A 24,648-nucleotide genomic window follows, 5' to 3' on the forward strand; every position below is an offset into this window, starting at 1 on the left:
ATGCCTGACTGATTAGATTAGATGAGTGATCCTACCAGGCACTGACTCATGATGCAATTAACACAGTGCTGCACGGTCCTCGAAAGGACCAGGAGGTATCTTGTTCCACGGATTCACAAAGGCTCCAGGAGGTCCTGTGCTTACAAGGGATCACCTATTCACAGTTGAAGAAGAGGTACTCTATTCTTAACCAGATCTATACAGTGATCAGCAAGGAAAACTCCTGCCCCACTATAAGCATCTAAGCATTTTGGGAAGCATCTAATGCCTGGAAAGTATACAAGGAGTGAAATATATCCAGCTTTGGAGTCAAGGTATGAGAGTAAAGTGATGCAATGAAAACTGAACACTCTAAGCCAGCTTCTCTAGCACAGAACAACCACGTATTGTACATCCTAATTATCTGTCATGCAGAGAAATGCTTCCACAGCCGGATGGATGGAGGATTTCACTGGCCTACGTAAAAGACATAGATGGACTGGATTGTTTTCCTAGAGTTGCCACTACCTTCTTAAATCATCTGATCATGAGCTGAACTGGTAAGCAGGAAGATAGATAAGTCATAGCTCAGCTGAGATCTCATCTGTTTGTCTCCTTCAACCAGAGAAAGCTCAGCAACCTGTCTGCAGTAAAGGGATACCAAAGTACTCTGTAGGACAGTCTATAGTTTATAGCCACCTGCCTGAAATAGGCAGGAGCAAGAAGGAATTCCTCTGGGAGGAGGAGGCTGGACTAGGTTTTCTACTGTCTTCACAGCATCAGAAAAATTAAGTTGCACAAGATGGATACTATTCAAATTTTGTCATGATCTGTGACTTTCAAAATCTCCCAACAGGCAAAGTCTAGTGTGGTAGACAACTGACAGCCATCTCTGTAATGCACAAGGTATGACAGAAGCTGGTCAGTGTAGAGAAATGGTCAGGTCCAGCCAGCAACAAGACACAACTTGAGCTTTGGGAAAGGAAGAGGAAATAATCAGGCTCTATACCTCTAGTCTCCAAGCAGTTTTTCTGGGCCCTATCTATATCCATGCACTTCTTATGCTTAATTATGTTTTCTTCAGAAGTGCTTTTTAATAAAATTGAAGCCTGTTGCTTAAGTCCTTGTCACACATCTCTGCCATACTTGTGATGTCAGTATAATTAAACACTAGAGAGCTTTGTGATCTCTCAGTCAACATTTATCTAGGAGGTTGTCCTATTTATCCAAATTAAGAGGTATACATTGTCAACGTATTACATTTTTTCTTGAATACTTGCCTGGTGCTGAAGCCCTGTACCATTTCATTTAATTTGTGTACGCTAAAATTTAGACCAAAATTCTTCTGAAATCAAGAAGTGTTATAATAAAAACAGTAGCTTCAGTATTGGTATTATCCGTGACTTCTCATGTAAGCTTCATATACAGATTGAATATGGAATGGAATGAATATTGTATACTTTAATGTGGATTAATCCTTCAGTTTCTTCGCAAGTTAATACAAATTTTATTATAATATATCTGAGAGCTTGGTTACTGGCAGGAGAATTCATTTTGCTGAAAGATGAAGAGTGAGAAAATAAAAGTAGTACCTTATTGAAGGAAGGAGAATGAAACAATATAAATTTAAATTTTCCTGATTCTAAGAAGACAGGAGTCTAGGGAGATGTCTTGCTCACGCATTTATAATAAAACTTTAATTTGTCAATTATATCCCAGTAATATCCTGTACTGCAGCACAGATTCCTTCTCTGGTTAACTAAAAATCAATTCTGCATCGGGTAAAAGAGACTTTTGAAAAAACCCCACAAAAACAACAACGCACCTTCTTCTTTAAGACTTGGAAATTCTTCTTTGGCAATAGATCCATAACACTATTGAAGAATTGACACTTTAATAATGTCTGTAAGAACTTATTAAAGACTGAGGACCCTGATTACATCCTGTCACTCTGCTGACCTTATATCATTTATTCTACACTACAGAGTCTAAGGATGAAGAGTATCAGGCTTCCAAGATTATAGAACCTGTCATCAAAGCTTATAAATCATCTTGAATATTCATTCAGAAGTTTTTAGTTCAAATGGGATTTTGCACTACCAACATGATTCAATACATTTGAACCAATAACCTATACATTAATTTATAAAATTTTTGGAATGTCTGGATGAGCTTGGTCTACAAAGAGCCCACTTAAATAAAAGAGCTATTGGGCCTACACGGTTTCTAGGAATGCCCAACTTCACAATCATCTGAAATGATTAAGCAGCTCTCTAGATATCCTAGAAGTTCCTTGGAAAATTACCATTAGCTACACGTGTGTCCTGCAGTACCCTTGCACTGAGCTCTGACATAATCTAGAATTAGCAGGCAAGCTCCATGACGATCAACAGAATAGTCTAGAGAAGCTCAGAAACTTATATGAAGTCAAATGAAATTAATTTTAAGCTTGATATCACTCCACACTGTGCCCCTTTTTTCTCCAAAGTCTGTATGAGAATACTTGCCTAGTGAGACTGGACACAGCCTGAGAGACTGCACTACATCTCTTTTCCAGGAGATGGTCCAAACCCAGCAGCTTTCAGATATTTAGATGGAAGAACCCAACTTTTCCTATTGGTTCTCTAGAGTCCCCTGAGGGACAACTAATGGAGAGTGTGCTGAATCTAAGCTAGATGAATCAGCTTATTCTTCACAGTCTTCCAAGGTACTTACTTTATTCAATTTATCCTATAAGAAATTTAGGCTGGTACATCTGTCAGACAGGATCTACCTTATCTTGGGCCAGACCTAAAACTGAGGTGAGGTAATCACCTGAATTAGACACCATAAATGGAGTAGACTGGATTCCAAAAGCTATTTCAAGATGCTACTGACAAGGTTATGAGCTGCTTCAAGAAAAAATTTGCAGCTGTGGATCTTATATTTGTGTTTCCTTCTTGTGCATCTAAATGTTTAGGTGAAACTGCTCAGATAAACAATCTGACTTCTCTTTTCTTTGTTTCTTCACATAATTAAGGCAGTCACAGTTTGCTCTAGCAGACAATAGAGACTGTGTTACAGGAGACAACATACTTTTGTAAGAACATACAATGGAAGAATAATATTTGGAGATGTCAAGTGATGGCAAGTTAACCTACACACAGGTGCACCTTTATGCAGAGAGTGTTAGGCTCCACTTCGGTTCATTTTCTGAATTCCATGTCAAATTGACTAAGTCTAACAACTGGAAAGTTTTCAAGATGAAAAGCACTTGTCAACATGGCTCAGCCAAGGAATATATTTAAAAGCAGAGAACTCAATTACATTTGGAATGTCTGTGCCCTGCTAAGGACAGCAATTTTAGGTGTGACAGAAAATTTAATGCTAATGATTTGGAAGTCCTAACTGAGACTCAACTTTTTAATGCTAAGGTAACAGCATTTAAATAAGTACCATATGAATGCTTTAAAACTAAATACTATGCTTAAATATTACTCAAAACAGGAATGTCTAATAAAAAAGTGAAGATGTGAAACAAAAATATGAAAAGCCAGCTTAGATCTGGGAAGATTCAAGCCATTTTAAAGGCTTGCATAGAATATGCACTTACCTGGTCAATGACATTTGATCCTGTTTACCATCTATAAAAATCGATGCTGAACTTAGTACTAATACAAATGTCTCTCAAATTAGCATTTTCTTTCACTCACATATTTCTCTACTGAATAGAAATACATCTCTCAGTTGATATATCATGAGGTTCCAACGGTGTTCGGAAAATTCTTCTCAAGCACTCAGTGTGGCTCAACTTTGTCTTTAGATGAGATTTGCCACTGATTTGAAAGTTGAGCTAACTTTCAATGCATTTGAAAAGTATTTTCAGTGCTCTAAAAGGGCAGGTCATTTTGCAGTCTTTATCTTGTTAGTTGTAAAAGTTCTGATCAGTCAAATGCTAACATCAGAAGATATATATGCCAATAACACATATCATATTTAATATGACCTATCTACATATGAGCTGCCTTTGCAAAGGGACCTCAGCAACAGAAAGGTTAGAACTAATGAAGAAATAAGTTGTATCTTTTTAACTTGGCAAAAGGAGAACATGTCAGGACACAGGAGTCAGTGCAGAACTGGGAGCGGTATGCAAGAAAAAGTGAAAAAGAGGAGTGTCTGGCTAACACTGTCTTAGGATAACATGAAACATTGACTTTTTTGTAAATCTAGCCTAAGAAAAGGTTATAACAGCATGAGAAACATCTCAACTTCGCAAATAATTTCATTAGAGACACTGTGAACTTAGGATTGTGGTCTCTGGCAACATCCTGTACCAAGTCATACTGAATAAACAGTCTAACAAGCATTCTTACTTCTGTCCTAAGATGTGATGGTTGATTTGGTATTATTTAGAGCAGAAAAGGTGTAGATGCATATCAGGCATGCAGAAGGTCATCATTATACACCTCTCAAGTGGTATGTTGTACAGGAAAAAGTAGGAAGACAAATAGAAGACTGAGAGGTCTTACATGAAAGAGTGAATAAAAACTCAGTTCGGCAACACTATATCCCTCTAACGCTAAATCCCATGTCGTTACAACCCCTCCAGCTCTTACAATCCTGTCCCCATTTATTTCAGTGCCTTGACATAATATTTCTAAGTCTCCTGCTATATACATAAATGTTTCTAATTTCCTCTGCCTCCTGTTGGAAAACAACCATGTCCATTATTGCTCCACTAGCACGCTCTCAGCTACCACCCAACCAAAGACACCAACTGGACAAAACTGATGTGGTGCAACTGTAGGCATATCGTGAAGAGCTGTGGTCATGCTGTTCGTTTGGCTAGTGGTGGTACACCTGAACCCACGGGCAGCCAGATCAGTAAGTATTATCTGTGTTTAGATTTGTCAGTCACCACCTGCTCGCAAAGGGGCAAACAGGACATTGCTGTTGGGTGGCTCATAGGCCCAACCAATCACTGTTGCTCCCAGCTTTGGGAAGTACAACACGTACCCTGATGGGAAATTGCACAGACTTGATATATACTGTAGAAAGACTGTTTTCTTCCCCTCTGCTCCTGTTCTTTCCCTTGCTTCTCACCCACACCATTATCACTGGTTGGGGGATACCGGTTTGGCAGTTTCGCTTATACTAGCTCTGGGATCACTCTGAATAATGTTGATGTTTTTGGCTCTTTTTAAAACTTTGAATCTGGAGTTCACAAAGTATTTTGAATCCTTTAAAGAGTCAACAGGGAATTCATCATGTCCTGATGATATTTTATTTTTATTTGGAGATCTGTTTGTGTTTTCAAATCTGTTTTTACTTTAACTGAAATAGCTGTTCAGATTCTATCACTTTGGATTTTGTCAACACAACTGGGTATAATCTGATTTTTTTTCCTCATTGAACAACTTCAGGCAATGCTGTTGCTACACCGATATATAACTAAAGGGGAGTATTTACATATGAATGGATTCTTTCTTAACCTGATGTTTCAGTACAGCTTCACAGTGATACAGCACCTAAGCAGAAAAATAATCCTGTGATCAACAGCAAATCCAGCAGGTATAATTTTTGTAGAAATGTTTTACTAGTTAGTGGTGTATTTTAGCCTAAAGGCTTGAGAGTTTCTTTACAAAAATATATAATTTTTTCAGGATACTTTAATAAAAGTAGAATTTCAGGTAGTTTAACAGTTATCCGAGGAGCAACTCCAGAGAGACAAAAGCAACAATAGTCTGTATGGTTCATATCACCACTAGAAAGTAAATTACGTGATTTATTATCACTTTACTTCAGCTTTACACTTGTGCAACCTCAAGGTTTAGCAAGTTGCACCTGAACATTGAAGTGATGAATAATGTACCACATTCCTTTCTGAGCAAAAAACAACCTGTGTGAAAATATTCTAAAGTATTGCTTACGAGTCTATGGAGTGGAGTGGGGCAAATCATAATGTGAATTAAGTGTTGATAACAGTTTTCTTCCTGTGGTCGAATAATAATTCAGAACCTGATAGTTTTAAATAGTATGTGGTTAACTGCTCAATATGGAAAAGAAGATCCATCTTTTTTCCAAACTTTTGCTAAATTCAGTAAAGCACGCTCTGTGAAATAGATGTTCTAAAACTAAATCAAATTTCTTTCAACCTTCTTCTACCATTACCACCTTTTTCAACAACCTTCTCACAAATTATTTTCTCAAGATAAATATCCTCTTTATCTTTTCTAGAGAAACAAAAGGCTAGAGGATCCATTCTTTAATGTAACAGACCAATCTCTGATGTTGAATTCTCTTTCTGATATCTACATAGGTGGTAAAAGTGGTATACAAAATATTTATTTTTATACTCTTGAAAAATTATCAACTTTTAAAGAAGCATGTTACAAATCTCCTCTATTTCTAGAATGAAACCTAGAATGAAACTTACCCTCATCAAACAGTAGTGTTCACATGCACATGTGGCCCTTTTCCTTAGTTTTAGTCATTTATTACTGTGTTCATTCTGAACACACAGGATGAAATATTGATGTCAATGGCTAGACTGTTGTCACATTTGAATTCACCTCAGTACTTGATGTCTTTTGAACAATTGAGATACTTTCAAAAAAAGCCTTTTATCTCACTTCAGCTATTTAATGCGCATTACAACATTGACTCTTTTGCTGGTTGTTTTTAAATACTGACCATCAGTTTTATAACAAGTCCACTTATAATAGCTGTTATACAGTTAACAATCTGAAGAAAATAAAAGCATGTAATTAATTTTCAAATTACTATTTGTATGTACAAGCTTGGATGATGCAACAGCTACATGAAAACTGTTATGAATGGTTTGACAGCTGAATAAAGTGAGGGATTTTTTAAAGTGTTATTAAGTAATCAGGGAAGTCTTCAAGCAGTATGCTGTGTAAACAAGGATTGTATTAATCTAATTCTGTACCTCCTGCAGTTTCTAATAAGCTCCTGTTTTTATTTATGTTCAAGGAGATCGAAAGCGTAGTTAAATTACTTTGAGAGAGACATAATGTGAAATTTGTCCAACTCTTTCTGTTATGCTACAAGTTTTTAGACTGATGCATAAGAATGTGCTATATACCCTCCCACAGATGGCAGAACTCACCAAAAAGGATACTGATTAATGTCATGCTGAATCCTGATAGAAGCTGAGCGAAACAGATGAGTCCTCTCAACCGACCATGAAAGTGCATTTGCTCATATCGTAGGTATTAGTCACAGCGTATAAATTTATGAATATTTATCCATACAGACCAGATTTGGGGATGCTCTAAATATTATTGAAAATCCATTGTCATGGACTTTAAGTGCTTAATCTACTGCTTTGGAGAAACATATATATGTGATAAATAGGAAAAACAAATGGGTAAATCAGGGCCTCTTACCATATTCCCCCTCATCTGTCTGTTCGGTAACGTGCCCAGTGTCATCTCTCACCCTTTTCTGTACGACTCTCCAGACCTTTTCTTGCTCCTTCTCCAAGTAATTCTGAAAGATCAATCTGCTTTGTGAGGCAGAAGGTACAGGATTAAAACAAAACTCAGCACAAGTCTGTTTACTTGGAGTCCTTTCCCCCTTGGTTTTCCCATGTTTTAGCACTATATTTCAAGCATTCTGGAACAGAAAATGTCCTGATAGCTGTATCTTATTCCATTTCAGCAGCATCCTTGGCAACTATGAAACAGTAAATCTAATGAACTTGGCATAAAAGACATAAAAGGAGATGGAGAGAAAGCCACAGAAAATGTTACTGAATGTACTCTGTATTATACGTTATATACAGGAGGTCTAGCAAGTCACCTGTCTGATACAGTATTTCTTACTGGCTGTAAGGTCTCCACTCACTGGATGTAGGTCTGCACAGTGAACAGTAATCAGTGAAATTAAGCAGGTGAAAACAAATAGGCAATCTAGACACAGCCTTCACTGTTTGAGAAGCAAAGTCACTACTGGAAAAATAAGTTCCATGGGTTTAGTTCTGTGATTTTTATACAGAGGATTAATCACTTATTTTAGCATAAAGAAATTGAAAAGTGTTGCTAACTCTAAATGGTAGCTTTTTAGCCCTGCTTTGCTGAGGTGGGTCATTTTTTGCGAAGCAGAGGGAGGCAAAAAGGATGGCTCATTGGTAAAAAGTTCAGTACAGAAAAAGGACAAATAGATATAAAAAGATTAATAGCTTCATGTGGTGAATCTGACATTTAAAAAGTGCACTGACCTGAGCAGAAGCTGAGCAATCACCTGAATAGAGCAGGAGCATTTGCAAGTGTTTGTGAAATCATTTCCCAAAGCCTGCGTTTTAGTGTATTTTTTGTGTATGGGATTTTCTCCAGAATGTTTCCTGGGGTCTATAATGAGTTAAGAGATTACTGGTCTTCACAGACAGTTGTGCTATATGGAATACTCTAATTTAATCTAGTAAAGGAGACATACTTCATGATCAGTTTAACGAACAATAAAAACAGATACTTGAGGCAGCTTTATCTCATTAATATAGCCAAGCTTTCATCTCATTCTCTTCCGTGCTGTCTATCTTTGACATCAGGACTGAGCTGGCAAGCATGGTTACTTAGGCTTTCCATCAGTCTAGGCTTAATCTCCTGCCAATGTGTATAATCAAAATGTTAGGCATCTACATTACCTGCTTCTTCCTATTAAAAGTAATGTGAAAATAATTCTGCCTGAAGAGATGTTTTAGGAAATAGAGGTTTAATTGACACCATCATCAAGAGCCCTTTACAGAAGTGCTCATAAAGGGAGTGCACGTTTGCTGCCATACGCTAATCACAAGGATGTACAAGGAATTTTAAATATTGCCTTCTTTGTTGTTTTTAATGCAATCTCTTTTTCTTATTTCCCACCCTTCCCCCTAAAAGACTGAAAATATTATAGCTTGGTCTACATCAAAAGCCAACAAATATTCCAGCACTGCCAGTTAGCTCAACCACACACAATCTTTCCTCCTTTTTACTGTAATTTACTCCTGAGAAGCAATTCTTTTGCCTACCACATTAAAATACCCCATCTGGGATCACAGTATTTAACAAAACTAATCCATAGTGTGATAAATTAAACTATACCAACCCGCAACCTACATAAGAGAGGCTTAAAATACAAAATTTTGTTCAAACATGATACCAATATGAAAACTTTGTTAGAAAGGCAAGGGAAAAAAAAAACCCAAAATTTGCCAGAAAGGTAATGAAAGAAGATATGGTTTCCATTTTTAAAGTAATCCTCTTATAATCTCACAGCTACCAGTTTCACTAAAATACATTATAGATTAATCATTTGAGACACATATCTCACCAGATTTGTCACAGCAGTAAAATCCTGCTCTAAAGAACATGCCCTGAGAAAACACGGGGTAGAGTCCTGTCAATCTTACTGAGCAGTAACTTCTCCATCAGCAGTCAATTCTTAGGCTATTACTAGTGACAAAAATTAGTGAGATGTGCTACAAACTACAGAGCTGAGTGACTTTGCTCAGAAGAAATTGCAACCTCTGAGGTCAGTAGATAATGTTCATTCTTCCCTGCCCCAGGCTTTCAGTGTTCATATTTTCCCATCTTTCCCTGGGGAGTCAGGAGAAATGGTGATTGTGGACACCAACTCCTTGCACTTCCTATGGAAATAAATCATTCCTTCCCACATGGATGGTGAAAGCTTAATTATCTACCACTCAGTTAAAACAAAGACGCTTGCTGCACAGAAAGCCAGGGTGCCACCAAGAGAAAGGTAACTGTACTGTGTTGCATTTATCTCTGCCTTATTCATTTCAGTTGAATATGGAATTATGATTTTTTGCAATTTTTTTTTCAAATATCGTTATGCATTGTAATCAAAGGCTTCTATCCTTTTTTTTCTTCTGATGACACTCCATTATTTTACAGCCTCAAGTCACATAACACAGGTATTAAACACCGCTCTTCTTTTTACTCCAACCTTATGCAACCTTAAATATTCACAGGTGACTGTTCAGAAGATGAGTATCATTTATCAAAGCTCCCCTAGGACACACAAAGTTACAGTACAATTTTTAATATTTGCACAGGTGAGTCACAACTGTCTGTCTGGTATGACTGGTGACCGACTGGTGCTGCCAGTGTCATGGCAAAAAGGGAAAGAAAGAAACCATCCAAAGTGCAAGAAAATGCTGAGCATGAATGAAACACAAAAACGACTTAATTCAGCTATTTAAAAAATTTTTGGTTTGGTTCTCACATTAGAGTTTCAAATGAACCTGACTGAGATTTCTTAACCTGTTTACATTTCAGCCTGACTGAGTTAATTGTGAAAAACTTTCTAAGCATTGCATTCCATGAATTTATTACGGCAGGAATGAGCTTATCACTCCTGTACACAGACACTACATTGACTCACTGATATACCAGTGATTACAGCGCTTTGTCACACCATGCAAGGCTCTGCAAGTTCTCTCCAATAGTTTTAAATAAATACACTTAATGAATAAAACAGTGACATGTCAACATGAAATCTCAAATACATCTTTTTTTAAAAGGGGGTAACTGTGGTATAAACTTTATACCCCCTCTGGACCATGGAAGGTTATGGTATCATTTTCAGTGGAATCCAAATTTCATTTGGTTAAACTTTTACGAGAAAGAATTACTTGTGTGAGACAGTAATACCGATGTCTATGTGTAACCCTCTGAGAATGCCAAATTCCAGGACAAATCTGGTTTTGCTACCTGAATCACTGGTGGTGGCAAACCACATTTTAAATAAACCTTGCATTAGGACTTTAAAAATGCGAACCGCAAGCAATAAATTAAACAAATGCAGAGAGATGATCCCCAGGGGATTCCTGGCACACCACAGGCTCTGAGTGCTTTTAACGGGGTGGAAGGTTATCAAAAGAAAGACAAGTCCATACAGTATTGGACTATAATGTGAAGAGCTATCTTTTCAAATAAATGATACATACCTATGAAGACTTTAAAAACCTTTTGAAGGTACAGAAAGAGATGAGAGTATGAAAATAAAAAAAACCCACCTCTATCATTAACAAGCAAAAAATATGCAGCTGCTTCTACCCACAATTACACGCGTGACTAACTTTAATCAGACCCTTAACTCAAGAACAAACACTGAGCATGAGGACTGTAACAATCATATTTAAAGTAAAAATTACATTCTCTCTTTGGTCTCTTCTGATGGAGCAAGTGATGGCAATGCAGGTGGCACAAGACAGCCCCTGGCAACTACTGGCACTTCCAAATACCCAGTCAGAAATCTGAATATGGTTTTGTACTTCATATGGAGGTTTCTGAGGGCTCCTAGATATACGCTCAACACTTTGAGCTCTCTGAAAAAAAACAAATTCAAAAAAATAAGATTTAAATTACTGGTGGCAAAGATCCTAGCAAATTCCATGGGGCTATGACTGCATCTCAATATTTCAGCAAAACCTAACATACTGAAATTAAGGAAAAGCATCTCTTTCCTTCAATTTAAATGTAGGCCTGATTCTGACAGTGACTCAGTTTTATCAAGCAAGCAAGAACTATCAAGCCAGCAAAAGTCAAATTTCAATTAAAAAAAAAAAATCAAAATCAGCTACATCAAATGTACAAAACTAGACTTATACATATGAAACTGAAATTTCTGACATGAAGAATAACTAATAAGTCTGAGTCACTGTGCTTGGTGTAAACATGCATCTCTTTATAGAAAAGGCAAGCAAATTATACCTGTTATTTCTCAGTCAACTGAATTAAAAGTATTTCTTAACACTTGCTTGACAGAATTGTGAAGTATTTTCTCTGTAATAACATTTTTTTGGTTGTTTCTACTCCCATTCTCATGAGAATCCAGCATATTTGCATCCATAATAAGGTTTTTCCTGTATTTAATATGCTTTCCCCCAAACCACTTCTGTAATTTACACATCCTCACCGTATGTACACATTCAATAGCAAAGAAATTATGAACACTACACAGCAACCAGAATGGATTACATTTTGAAACATACAGAATAACTTAAAGAAATTTTGAGTCTTGTGCCGTAAAGCCTTCCTCCTAGGAAACCCATGTGTGAATGAGGACCATAAAACTAGATTCTTTATCAGGAAGAATAAGACAGACAGAAAAAAAGGTTTTGCTTTCCTTACCTCTTTAAATAAAAATAATTCTGATAAGCCAAAGCAAGAAGAGATTTTTACATGTGAAAACAAAGTAATAGTTGCAAACCATACTAGAAAAGGAAGGGTTTTCCTGATTTACTTTTGTTTTAGTTATAGAGACTCCAGCACCGGTTGTGTTCCACTGTACTCTGGGACTACAGACTGTATAAACTACACAAAGTATTCTGTATTCAATGACTATGCTTAATTTATAAAATTATATAAAAAAAAAATTGTCATCTTCAGTAGGTACTTTCTTCTCTCAAATAGGTTCCAATACTTTTAAAGAGAAATTATTAAAGAAACATCCAGTTATGTATAGGATTCAGGCTGACAGGCCATACACTTAAGCCTCTATATTGAATGCATATTCTGTATAGCTAATAGTGTTATTATTCATATGCAGTCCCCTGAGAGATTTGGGTAATGCATCAATAAGCGAAATTTCTAACTGGGGATTGCTCTTATTAATTTTTCTCCTCTAAGTATGAAATGCAAATTGTGAAAAGTAGAATTTGCATCTTAACTTGACTTACGTATTATCTCTGCTTTGCACCTTAGGAAATTGCCAGATACTAAGTTATGTTTAAAGCTTCACCAATACCATCACACTTTACTGGAATCAGACTTCCTAATTCAATCATGTTTCAAACTGTAAGAACCATGCTTTGTCACATTTTAAAAATTTGTAAATTGAGAGCCATAGTTTGACTGTTATCAACTATAAGTAACATCTGTCTGCCTAAAGAATCATTTCCTTTCATTGGATATCTCAGATTTGAAAAACAACATGCTAGAGAGCTGGATTAACCTGAATCTTGGCAGTTCACTGACCAAATTATTCTGAATTTCTACATTATCCTAAGGATATCCATCTTTACCTCAGCAAATAATTAAACAGTTTATTTAGCAAACCTTGTTCCACAAATCCTAGTTCAGTTCTTTGCTGATTTCATGTCTATACTACTTTCACTAAACAATATTATTCAAAGCACATTTCCAAGTTTCATTAAAAATGTTGATTTAGTCATTGAATAAATCATCACAGTAATACTAGATGTCTATATAGATAAATACAACTCCTTTCCTGCCACTGCACCCATACACAAAGCATGAGAAAGGCAGTACTCCTTTTGCTCTAATTTTTATGTTAAACAAGACTTTTATTTGCATTCTTCTCAGTATTCTTGGTCATATCTTGGAATATATTTTCATTCCAAAGGACTAGAGGATTGCTACAGAACTAGCCTCAACATCCATAAATCTAAAATATTTGCGGAAATAGAATCCTTTCATTTTTTTGTGACTCAATATTTACTTTAGATGCTCTTAAATTTAAGCATAAACAATACTTTCTTACCATACTTTAAAATCTTAGAAGAAATATATAAAAGTTAAGATATAATTCCTATTATGTGATAACGATGACTGTGTTGAAAAACACTGTATTTTCAAAAAACAATTTGAAAGCCAAAAAGAAAAGAAAAACCTGGATGCACTCCTTCAGTAAAGAGGTATTTTATCTTCTGATCTAGGATCTTGTATCAATCACTTACGATGCAACAATATAAAGATAGCATTATGCTCTTGATGTTTGACTTGTAACTGCCCTTTCATTGCCTGGCAAACATGAAACAAGCACTGATGATGTCAGCAAAACTTGCAAATGGAAAATAATTCTAAATAAGCTTTAGGTTGTTAAAGAAAGAACTGTGGGATACAATTTTATGTGATAGCACCTTAAAAGTATTTACATTATGAGTAAAGAATCAAATCGTTCTGCAGGTTTGTGCAGGAGAGCTCAGAAATAAGGATTCATTCGTGCGTTTGCAAATGTGATCACAATCTGTCATTTGATCCTCCTGCCAAACAGAAAAGCATGTCATGCTTTCAAGGGCTGTACATCTTCCATATTTGTGATGGAGCATTTCCAAAGGTGAAGGAATTTAGAGGTTAACTTCCTCCCCACCACCCCAGCAGACGGGTGGTTTGCTTGGATTAGTAATTTTTTGCTAAGTGACACAATACTGGAAAACATTTTGGGCAGGACCCCAATGTACCATCAGCTTAAGATAAACCCTTTCGCACCGTGTAGGATCTAGCCTTCTGTCAGTACAAATTACTGAAAAGGCTTCATAAAAAGAAACATCTATATTTGTGAACTGGATTATGATACTAATTCTACATCTCCCTACTTCTGACAGGTTTAAGAGATGTGAATTAGCCAAGCAAATTGACTGAAAGCTTGATTAGCAGCTGGCAAAAGACTTAAGATGAAGTTCAAAACCAAAGAACTAAGCAGGGACACAGAAAAATAATCAGAAAAATATAAATTATTACAGTTTGAATTTTGTAATGTTTCAGGTAAATGGGGAGATTGAATAGAATATCTTCTTATCTAAACAAAGAATTAGCACTGCCACTGTATTTTTAACTAAAGAAAGGATTAAAAAACATATTCCAGTATCGAGAAATATCACATTTGATTTCTGAAATCAGCATGGGATCATAGAGCAACATGGATCTTTCATTGTCAGATGCATCTTCACAGTACTGGAAGGCATGTCACACACTAAGCAGTGTTATGACCTGTAGTGCAAAGCTGTTGTTTACAATACAGTTCATACCTACTCAATGAAAAAATATAAATAGATAGAACGGATGCTCCCTATGGTAAGCCTTAAAATATTACTAACTATGTTACAGCCAAGAAGAAGGGCCACTCTTCAGATTCAACTCTGACTTGAATCTATAAGCATATTAGAAATACTTTGCACAGTACGGAAAACATACTGTTGTTCTGTTTTTTTCTAAAATTTGCCTTACTTAAAGGAATTAAAAGAAAAATATCAATATCCTCTAAGACCTTCCCCCGCACCCAAGACTCAGATGTTCATACACTGAGGATTACTCAGCCTAAGGCCTCAATATTCTCCTTTGCAATCATTTATCTCCGTAGGTCTTCCTTCCACAATCAATACTACAAAGAGTGAAATTGTATGTCAGGCAAATGCAGTCAGACTCTCAAAATCAAACTGACTACATACAATGGGGAAAGGGCATTGTTCATTGTAATATATTAGACTCTAAGAGGACAGAAGAGCAGTATTTGACATTTTTGAAGACTGTTCTAAAAAAATAAAACTTTTTAAACTAATTAAACAGGATTGTAAGTTTAAACATTCCTAGCTGGCATCAAGCCACAACCTTCTATGTTAAAATAAGATAATTCTCTTAACTGCCTTAAGCAGAAATCTTTGCTAATCATTTGCTACTTGTGTCCATCTCTCTTTAAGCAGATTATCCATTGGCTACTACAGATAAAAAGGGAAAATAAGTATCTTCAAATCTACCTTAGAATAGATCTTAAAAAAAATTTAGTTTTTGAAGAAAATACCACCAATTATATTGCAGCTATTGTGCACAACTAAGCACCTCCCAGATCATGTGAAGGTATTTCCAAAAATCAAGAGTGACATAAGAAGAGAAAGACTTTTACTGTGTTATAAATTCTGACCCCCCTTGTGTTTAAGATGTGAATTCTTTTTTCTCACCGTTGATCTTATTTTCAAAAGAAATCTATTCTGGTCTATTGAAAATGTTATTGTGAATTAATTTCCACTGAAATTACAAAGACAGAATCACAGGATAGTGAGGTTGAAAGGGACCTGTGGAGATTGCCTAGACCAACCTCCCTCCTCAACCAGAGCAGGTTGTCCAGGACCACGCCCAGTCGGGTTTTGAATATTTTCACAGATGGAGACTCCACAACCTCTCTGGGCAACCTGTTCCTGTGTTTGAACACCCTCACTCTGAAAAAAAATACTCATAATTCTACTACTTTCTGTGACACAGCTGAAGCTGTCCATCTTAGCTTAACACTTGCTATAAATGCATCCTTCTTTGCTTGCAGAGTTATATGGTAACGTACAGAACATTGTTTTAGTACACTCCAATCTATTTGCTTAAAGTTATCCAAGTCAATTAATGAAAATAATTTTACAATTGTCACTTTAGAGGTGTATTAAAATCAATGTCATTGGACCTGACAATCATTCACATCTATTCAGACTTGGGTAAAATTACTGTAAATGACTATACAGAACGCAACACAACAGTACTCAGTCTGAAATATGAAACTGTACAAGAAAACACAAAAAAACCCAAACCACAAACCCTCTGACATCTGTAGATATAAAAACATTTCAATACATTTGAAAACCGCTTACTTTTCCTTGGCTGGCAGTTCTGTCTCATAAGTAGCCATCTTAGCTCCTGTCCCAGCAGGCTTTGCTGTCCTTTGTCTTCGCTTTCTTCTTGGAGCGGTATCAATGACATCTGGGCTACCGAGAAGGGAATCCTTCCGTTCTGGTGCTGCCAAAATGAAGAAGACCAAAGTTGAAAAGAACCTCATTGTGAAGTATTACAAGACAATTCTTAAAATATTTTTTGTTTACTAAAATCTCTATACTACTACAATGGGCTCAGACTTGACAGCAGCTGGTGTCAAACAGATGACATAAAGGGAAATTCAAAAAGACCAAATTTGAACTTGAAAGATAAGCTTCCCTCATCATCTTTTTGTAGTCAGTGGAGAGAAAGATGGGCAGTTATAAACCAGAAATATACTGGTGGTGTTCTCATTCCTCCCTGTAGACTCTACAGAAACTAGAGAGGTAGCCTATAGAGCCCAGTTTCACTACCTGAAGTTAGTCTTTGTCACCTACAGAATAATTGAGTAAGATGTGCATGTGGCACAGGGAAAGGAGCTTGAGTGTTCTGTTTACTGCACAGCTTTGTTCAGACTCTTGGTCTGCAGTATGGACAGCAATACACACCCAGAACAAAAAAGAACTAAATAATTTTCAATATTCATTAGGATAAACCCTTGAGAGAAGCTTATTGCTGTGATCAAGCACTGTATTTTGTAATGTACTAGTGATTCCACAGACCTCCAGGCAATAAATCTTTACAGCTTCTGCTGGAGACTCCCTGAAGACAACGGGCAGAAAGACTGATGGACAGCCTGACGTCTGTTCAGCGAGGCAAGAAACCATCCACCTGGAGGAAACCCATGCATAAATAGCAGTAACACCAGCTTACTGCTCTACCTGGGAAACAGGTGGCCCTGGTTCAGACTAAACCTCTCACTACCTCTCAAAGTGACAAAGAGTAGCTGCAGTCTGAAAAGAAAATGGAGAATTCCTAACACCACAGAACCCAAAACTGGATAACTCATCTAGGTTTCCACCGACTTCTCTGCTGAAGGTAAGAAAAGAAGGCTCTGTCCAGGTTAATTTACCTACAATTTCAATTTCTATCATTACTGCATAAACTACGATTTCACACCTGATTCACATTTATATTATCATGTAAATTCATAAAAGATTCATTACCTACATGTAAGAAACAATTGCCTCTCTGCTTTGACAATTATCTACTTGAAGCTCAAATGTCAAGATAACTGGACCTCTCCTTAAGCTAAAACTCTCCCTTCCCTTGCTATTAATGCACTCAGAAGATATGTAGACATTTTTATTCCAGCTATCAACATCCTGCAACACACTTTTATTTGGTATGCCTGCTTTAAAAATAAAATCTTTAATTACTTTGTATTTCCAAGATAATGATATACAGAACAGCACACACTTCAACTGAAATATATTAAATAATAATGTGGTGACTGAAGCTTATACTAGTATGGTAGCTTCCCTGATTATTACTTTCTGTGTGTTTTAGGAAGGTTTAATCTTCACATGGATGAAAGACACCATAATTTGAGATGCAATACCAAAGGGCTTCACAGAAAGTAAATAATGGGTCCTATTTCTTCATTCCTTTCACAGTTGTTATCCACGTCTACTGAAAATGAAACAGGAAGAGAATATGGAACCCACAGGTAACATTTTCACTGTTTCTCAAAAAAAAATGTGTTTCTGACCAACAACACTGCTAAATAAAACATGTAAATAGAGGCTCCCTAGGGCCAGTGCAACCACTGCTTACAATGAAGCATATGCTTAAATATCAGAACCTCTTAGCTTTTACCAGCATGCACTATAATACTTAACAGACATACGGCTCTTTGTAGGCTGACAACAGGTATTAGCTGACATATTTCCAAGGCACGAGCTAATTAGCAAGTTTCAAAGTCCAGTATAGACAAGATACATTGCCTATAATAAATGCTGAAAAGGGTTAAATTACAGCCTAATTCTCCACACTAAACTTTAACTAGCTGTGCATACTTTTTCAGTGCTAAATGTTGAAAATATGTTTGTGATTTTTAGTCACTATTTACTGGCACCGTGTTCAGGGAAGCATATCTAACATTTAAATGAATACTATTTTATGTATTCCAACATCACTTCCTAAAGTCGGCCCCTTCTTAATTGATACACATAAAATAGTTTACTGTCAAGAACCAAACAAACTTGAACAATTTTACTATCATAGCTCTTATTCTTCCTTGTTGCTGTTCTCCTCCCACACTGTGCTTTTGCCAAAAAGTAGATCCAGAGGTTAGTCACATATACAAAACCTACATAATGCTGATGTTAAATAAATAATGTCTCTGTGCTTTTACTTGTGTAATATGCAACAGTGCTCATGGCCCTCAAGCTCAGCATTGTTTACTGTTTAGACACAAATCCTGTTTGTCTTCTACAACAGTCCTGCTGGTGCTCGAGTGAGAAAAATGGAAGAGAAATGTTCATCTTTGCAGCATACTGCATTTGTGCTAATTTCAGGCTGGAAAGGGTCTCAGTTTTCTACTAAACATCTCAATCTAATCTTTCTCATGAAAACAAATTTTGCTTTTATGACCTATTAAAACCAAGCAGAATAAAAAATATTGACCTAAGTGGTTCAAGTAAACCTCTGCAATCAAGCTGACAATTTTTATTGTGAAAATGTTTCTTTTAATAATACCAAGGAGAAGGCTTCTAATTCAGACAGCCTAGAATGCAATCTTATGAACAGTAGTAGAGTGGCTCATAGATAATGGTTGATCACCATAGGCTTCTTTTTTTTTTCTTTTCCTTTTTTTGTTTGTTTACTTGTTTCTTTTAAGTCAAACTACCTCTTAGGTTACCACTGCTAATGAAAACACAGCATACACTTGAAGCTCAAAGTATGATGCATCACCGTAAGACTTTAAGCACAAACTCACTACAGCTGCCCAAAAATAATTCCCATTAACGAATTCATTTATAGTACTTGACTAAAAGCCAAAGAAAGCTGCAGCAAAATATTATTCATTGCTCGACACAAAATAATTTGGAAATATTAGAGACAGTCTTCAACACAAACCTAGTTTTTCATTCTGAAAATCTTTTCTGTCTAAATTTCATCACCATTTTATGGAAGTAAAGTTCCTTGACTTCTCATGAAATTAAATATCTTACTTTGATATCATGTAATACAAGATGAATGACTGCTATACATTTGAGAAGAACAGTACCAATTTAAATACAGAGAAGAGTATTGTTTGATGAAAGTCAGTTAATTAAAAAACCTAAACCAACAAATGTTGATCAAGAAAAGGAAATGTTCCCAATACATAACATACCTTCTGCAGGTGAAAAACTGCAAGAAACAATACTGATAAGAGAGCAAGAAAAAGAATCATTGTTCAAGTACTAAAGTGCTAAGGAGATTAAAGACTTTAAATAAAAACACTTGATGTATTTTTTTATTGTTTGTTTTGAAAAGTGATATTATTTGGTGGGCAGAGGGAGTTTTCAAGTAAGAAAGGATATTCCAGAAAATAATTTAAACTGAAAACTAAAAATAGCTTTCACTGATTTCGTAGAGTCAGGATGAAATTAAATCAATACAGACCCATAATTTTGGGGGCCTGGAAACAGAAGATGCCTTTACTCTAATACTGAAAAATGCCAGGACCCATTCTCAAGATATTTGCATCCATGCAGAACAGCACTGCCTCTTCCACGCTCTCTGCTGGGAACAGTCTCTGGCAGGCCAGGCTCTGCCTGGGGAACAGCCTGGTTGAGCTAGTACAGAGCAAAATCATTGCAGGAACATACTAGCAATGAAAGGGGGCAGACAACTTTACTCAACTGCCAGCATTGAGGCCGCATCCTGGCATTGTTTAGCGTCATGATCTTTGGAAACTACAGGCATTTTAAAATTAATTTCTGTAGTTTGGTTAAAGAATGTCAGTCCAGTTATATTTTAAAATAGACTTTTGCATTACTTTATTTTGATATATAGAAGTCAATTACTTAAAAATAATTACCTTCCAATCTATTATATCTACTTTTCAGTCTGAAAAAACACCACGCCCACCTTCTTTCTCTGTATAGCATCACCTGTAATGAAAATTCTACAGCTCTAACTTGTCTAATTGCTAACGACAGTGCTGTATTCACTGACACAACAGAGTCCAGCTTCTGTCAGCACAAGTTCTATTCTCAATAAACAACTAAAACCAGTACTAAAAGCTTAGCTTTGCCATAAGAAAAAATACAGGGTGCAAAGCAAGCAGAAAATGAGTACAAGCATTCCAAATTTGAGCAATCTGTTTGCCCATAATGACCTAAATTCACACAGATCGAAAACATACTCTCAATGTCCAAATTCCTGAAAGGTGGACTGCAAGCAAGACTGCAAGTCCTAGTTGATGAGATTTTACATATAGGAAACGCAGTCTCAGACATAATCACGTCTTTTCACCTTGTTAGCATATATTTAAGATGTAACAAAGGATGCCCAAACTTGAACACGTCTGTTTAATTCATTCCTATCATTAAAAACATTTGGTAGGCTGCCGCACTTGCTTAGCTAAACTGTCCTGTGTAGGTCCAGATTAAAGCCATGTACTCTAATAGTATTTTGCAAATGATCTATTGCTGACTTTTAATGCAATATGGGTGAAAGCAGAACCTGGACCTTGCTATTTATAGCTGAAAGATTACATCAGTGTTATCATTTGTTTGTATTTCTATCCTATTGGTAACTAGCCACAGGTGTACCATGTGTTTTTTGTTATCTTAAATACTGATCATTTGTTTCCCTTGATAAAATATTTTTTTCTCTCTCAATGTTTGTATTCCTCAGCGTGCTGAGCTACATTAGAATGGGATGTGTCCTTTGCAAATATAGCCCTACAGCCACAGACCCCAGGGGATTAGTCCCACTGCTTATAATGCACGGGATTGATTCTAGGTTAACCAGTCACTCCACAAAAGGAAACACTGCAAAGGAAAACATATTTGAACACTGTACTGCTATCAGATTTACATCAATGAATTATCAGGACATAACATGATAATTTTAAAACCAATCATCAGTGTCTAACAGATTCAAGGAACACTCACATTTCTGGCATGTACCACCAAGTAGAATGTATTTAGCATTGTAAACTTGCTTTCCTCACAATAAAGGATTTGCAGTTATTTAAAAAAAAAAAAAAAGCTTTATTTGTTTTTGGATCAGAATAGAACACGGAAGATTTATAAAGGACAGAGGCATTTATCCTCAAGAAAAGGACTAGCCTTTATTTAAAATGATCTCCTATCCTGGAAATTTTATCAACAGCAGCACAAAAGTCTGTCAATTTTAGTTTCTGTTCTGAATGAAAATTTACCCGATTCCTTTTTGTCAGAGTAGTAAGGACTTACAAAAATTTGTTCAGATTTTCAGATATTAATGCTATCATAGATCCCCTAAATTCCTCCCAGAGCACCCCTGCTAACAGAACACAATTTCCTGGTTGAATTCTGCTTAAGTCCAGGCAGAATGTGTTGCTCCATAGTATTACTCAACTGAACTTCCAAGTTCTGCTGTCTCTCTTTAATGAAGCTGATGATTTAGCTTCAAGTCAGTCCCTTCCTCAAATACCTTGACATTTTCTCTAGGATGGTTTATTTGGGAAACAATCAGGCTGCACATACAATGAGGCTCCTGCTTCTGCCCTTGCACAGCACTGATATCAGATAAACTAGACTGAAAGAGGACAAAGTGGTCACAAAACAACCACCTAAAGAGCACCAGAACTGCCTGTGACAGCTGCTCCATGAGCTACGAAAGAAAAAAAAAAGGGCGGGGGAACAGAACTCATCACTTTAATCCTTGACTATAGCATAACTTCAGTAATTGTGTGGTTTCTCAATTTTAGCCTAATTCCTAAGGGATCAACCATAGCTGACAATAATTAGCATCTCTTTGACATTCTCAGAAGAGAGTCTCCTAAATGAATGGGTATGGAAATGAACGTGTCTCACTGATGTAGGCAATTCCTGCAAAGTAGGATTAAGTCATTCTTGACAGGCAGTTTAGGAAACACCGCTTCTACCTACGTTGAAGTTATCCTGTATAGACACATTCTGGCCGTAATCAGGCATTTTTCATAAGAAATAGATCCATTTAGATCACTCAGAGATCCAAAATTAAACATCGGTATTTACAGTTCACACATATGCTTCAGTGAAAGTCACAGGAATATGTCACTATGTTAATTTTAGGAAAACAGTAAGAACTACTCTCAATTCCCTTTGTTCTGTTTTACTTTATATTTCATTCTTTGTATAAATTTGGGTTAACTGTACCATAATCCCCTGGGGCCTAAAGGCAGTTGAGACTGCAGTTCTATAAATTCTCTGTCAGTTAGTTATTAACATTTATTTTTATAAATAGTAACTCCATTCGAAGTGTTTATGAAGACACATTTTAAAACAATCCCAGCAAAAAGTTTAGAACTAGAAATTTATAAATTGTATCTAGCTCAGTAAGGAAGTTTACATTTCACCCTGCTAGACTGTAATATCACTGACAAAGCGTCCTAAGTCAACATGTAGACTTGTGTATTTGCAAAGACTATTCTTTTCCTGATGTCATCCTTTTCCAAAAGCTTTTACAACACAATTATTTTCTTTAATCTAAAAAGCTTATTTCAAACCTGCAGGGAAACTTATCAAGGTATAATAAAAATCTGGTTGACATACGGTTTCCTTCTCAATGCTTATCTATTGGAGACAACTCAGGTGCTCATCTGTTACCAGTTCATAGTCTTGAAACTAGATGGCAAAAAAACAGGGTAAATTTGACAACCAAATAATGAGTTTGGTCAGGAAGCATGAAAAAGTCTCTTTTCATATATCAAAATATCAGAAAGGGAAAAAAAATGCATTTTTACAAATATCTGCAGAGACTCTGAAGGAGCTCATTAATTTTAGTCATCAAACCCATGATCTCTAATAGAAATTCCTCTTTTAAAAATACTTTCATATGGGATATTTCAATGAACCATATGTACTTCATCAGATGAGATACTAATTTTCAATAATCTACAATAACGTGTGTTGCTAAAAATTAGTAATATCATAATTCTAAGAAAGTGACTGGTTATAAACATTGTCAAAGGTTATGATTTATCAGTAATCCAGCAATCTTGAAAATCCTCACAGTATACAGCTGCATACTATATATTTGTAGTGTCTACAGCCTCTAAAAACTAGTACCTGCCTTACAGTACAAACAGAAAGCTTTATAATGTGCTCAAATCTTTCCTGGCGTGTGTCAGGTAGAGGCTCCATTATGAAGCAGTGAAAGCTAAGAGATTGCAACTTTGATATCTGAAACCTACTAACAATTAAAGTAGCTTTCCCTGCTTTGTTTTTTATGGGTGTTTGACACAAGCAGCAGTGACGCTTGGCGACTCAGACGCTGTGGTGGTTTGTGACTAGCCAAAGGCTGGCTGGTGATGAGGCTGCTCAGCAACAACATCCTCCAGCTTTCCAGTGATCCACTGAAAGTCCACGTTTATTACATGCAGTTTTAGCAATCCTTTTACATCTCTGACCCTCAAACTTTTTTGAAACTCTATATAAACGCTGCCCAATAAGGCTAATTTTCGTGTACCATGGTTGGATTCGCTGTCGTCTAGCACACCAGCACATCCGAGTTCAGGCAAGAGCATTAAAAAAGTCGCCTGAAAAGGTTTCGATGACCTAACTGTCCCGGGTGTGACTGTTTGCTGGAGTCATTCTCTGGACTCCCTTGATGTCTTATTTGGATCATCTGTACCACCCAGGGTGGAGGTAGGAGGCTTCTGAACAGTGTCCCCAGGAGACATTAAACAGCATGCAGGTCAAGTAAACAAAACAACAAAACAGACGGATGGAAGAATTAAAAACATGAAACTAAGAAAAGCTTTGGAAAAAATTTCTGGGCTGTGATCTTTCAATTCAATGTGAGGCAGTGAAGCCCAAAGTCACTTCTCACCAGGCATGTAAAACATATACCTTATGCTTGGAATTCCAACTGGCATCATTTGCTCTAGGAAATTTTTCTGGTGTCTACAACTTATGTTGCTAAACCTGCCCAGCTGATCCAGGCCCTGGCACTGACAATGGTGGGCTGCCAGATACCATCTCTAAGGTTACCCCAGATGTCAGACAATACTTATTATGCCTAACCCCTAGCTGTGTGGGTGCGGAGCCTGACATTTGAAAGCCAGTCCTAAAGAAGAGTTTGAATAATGGCAATTAGACTACTT

At 36.5% G+C, this 24,648-nt stretch overlaps 1 protein-coding gene across 2 annotated transcripts in view; it reads right to left on the reverse strand.

Annotated features, from left to right (window-relative positions):
* XRCC4 (X-ray repair cross complementing 4) overlaps positions 1–24,648 on the reverse strand; it is a 184,602-nt gene that overhangs the window by 46,393 nt on the left and 113,561 nt on the right. For both annotated transcript variants that reach the window (XM_074856532.1, XM_074856531.1), the window contains one exon: positions 16,358–16,502. In XM_074856532.1, the coding sequence (XP_074712633.1) occupies positions 16,358–16,502 (145 nt within the window). The remainder of the gene's footprint in view (positions 1–16,357; positions 16,503–24,648) is intronic.

The sequence above is a fragment of the Strix uralensis genome, chromosome Z (genome assembly GCF_047716275.1).
Source record: "Strix uralensis isolate ZFMK-TIS-50842 chromosome Z, bStrUra1, whole genome shotgun sequence".
In the NCBI taxonomy this organism is placed as follows: domain Eukaryota; kingdom Metazoa; phylum Chordata; class Aves; order Strigiformes; family Strigidae; genus Strix; species Strix uralensis.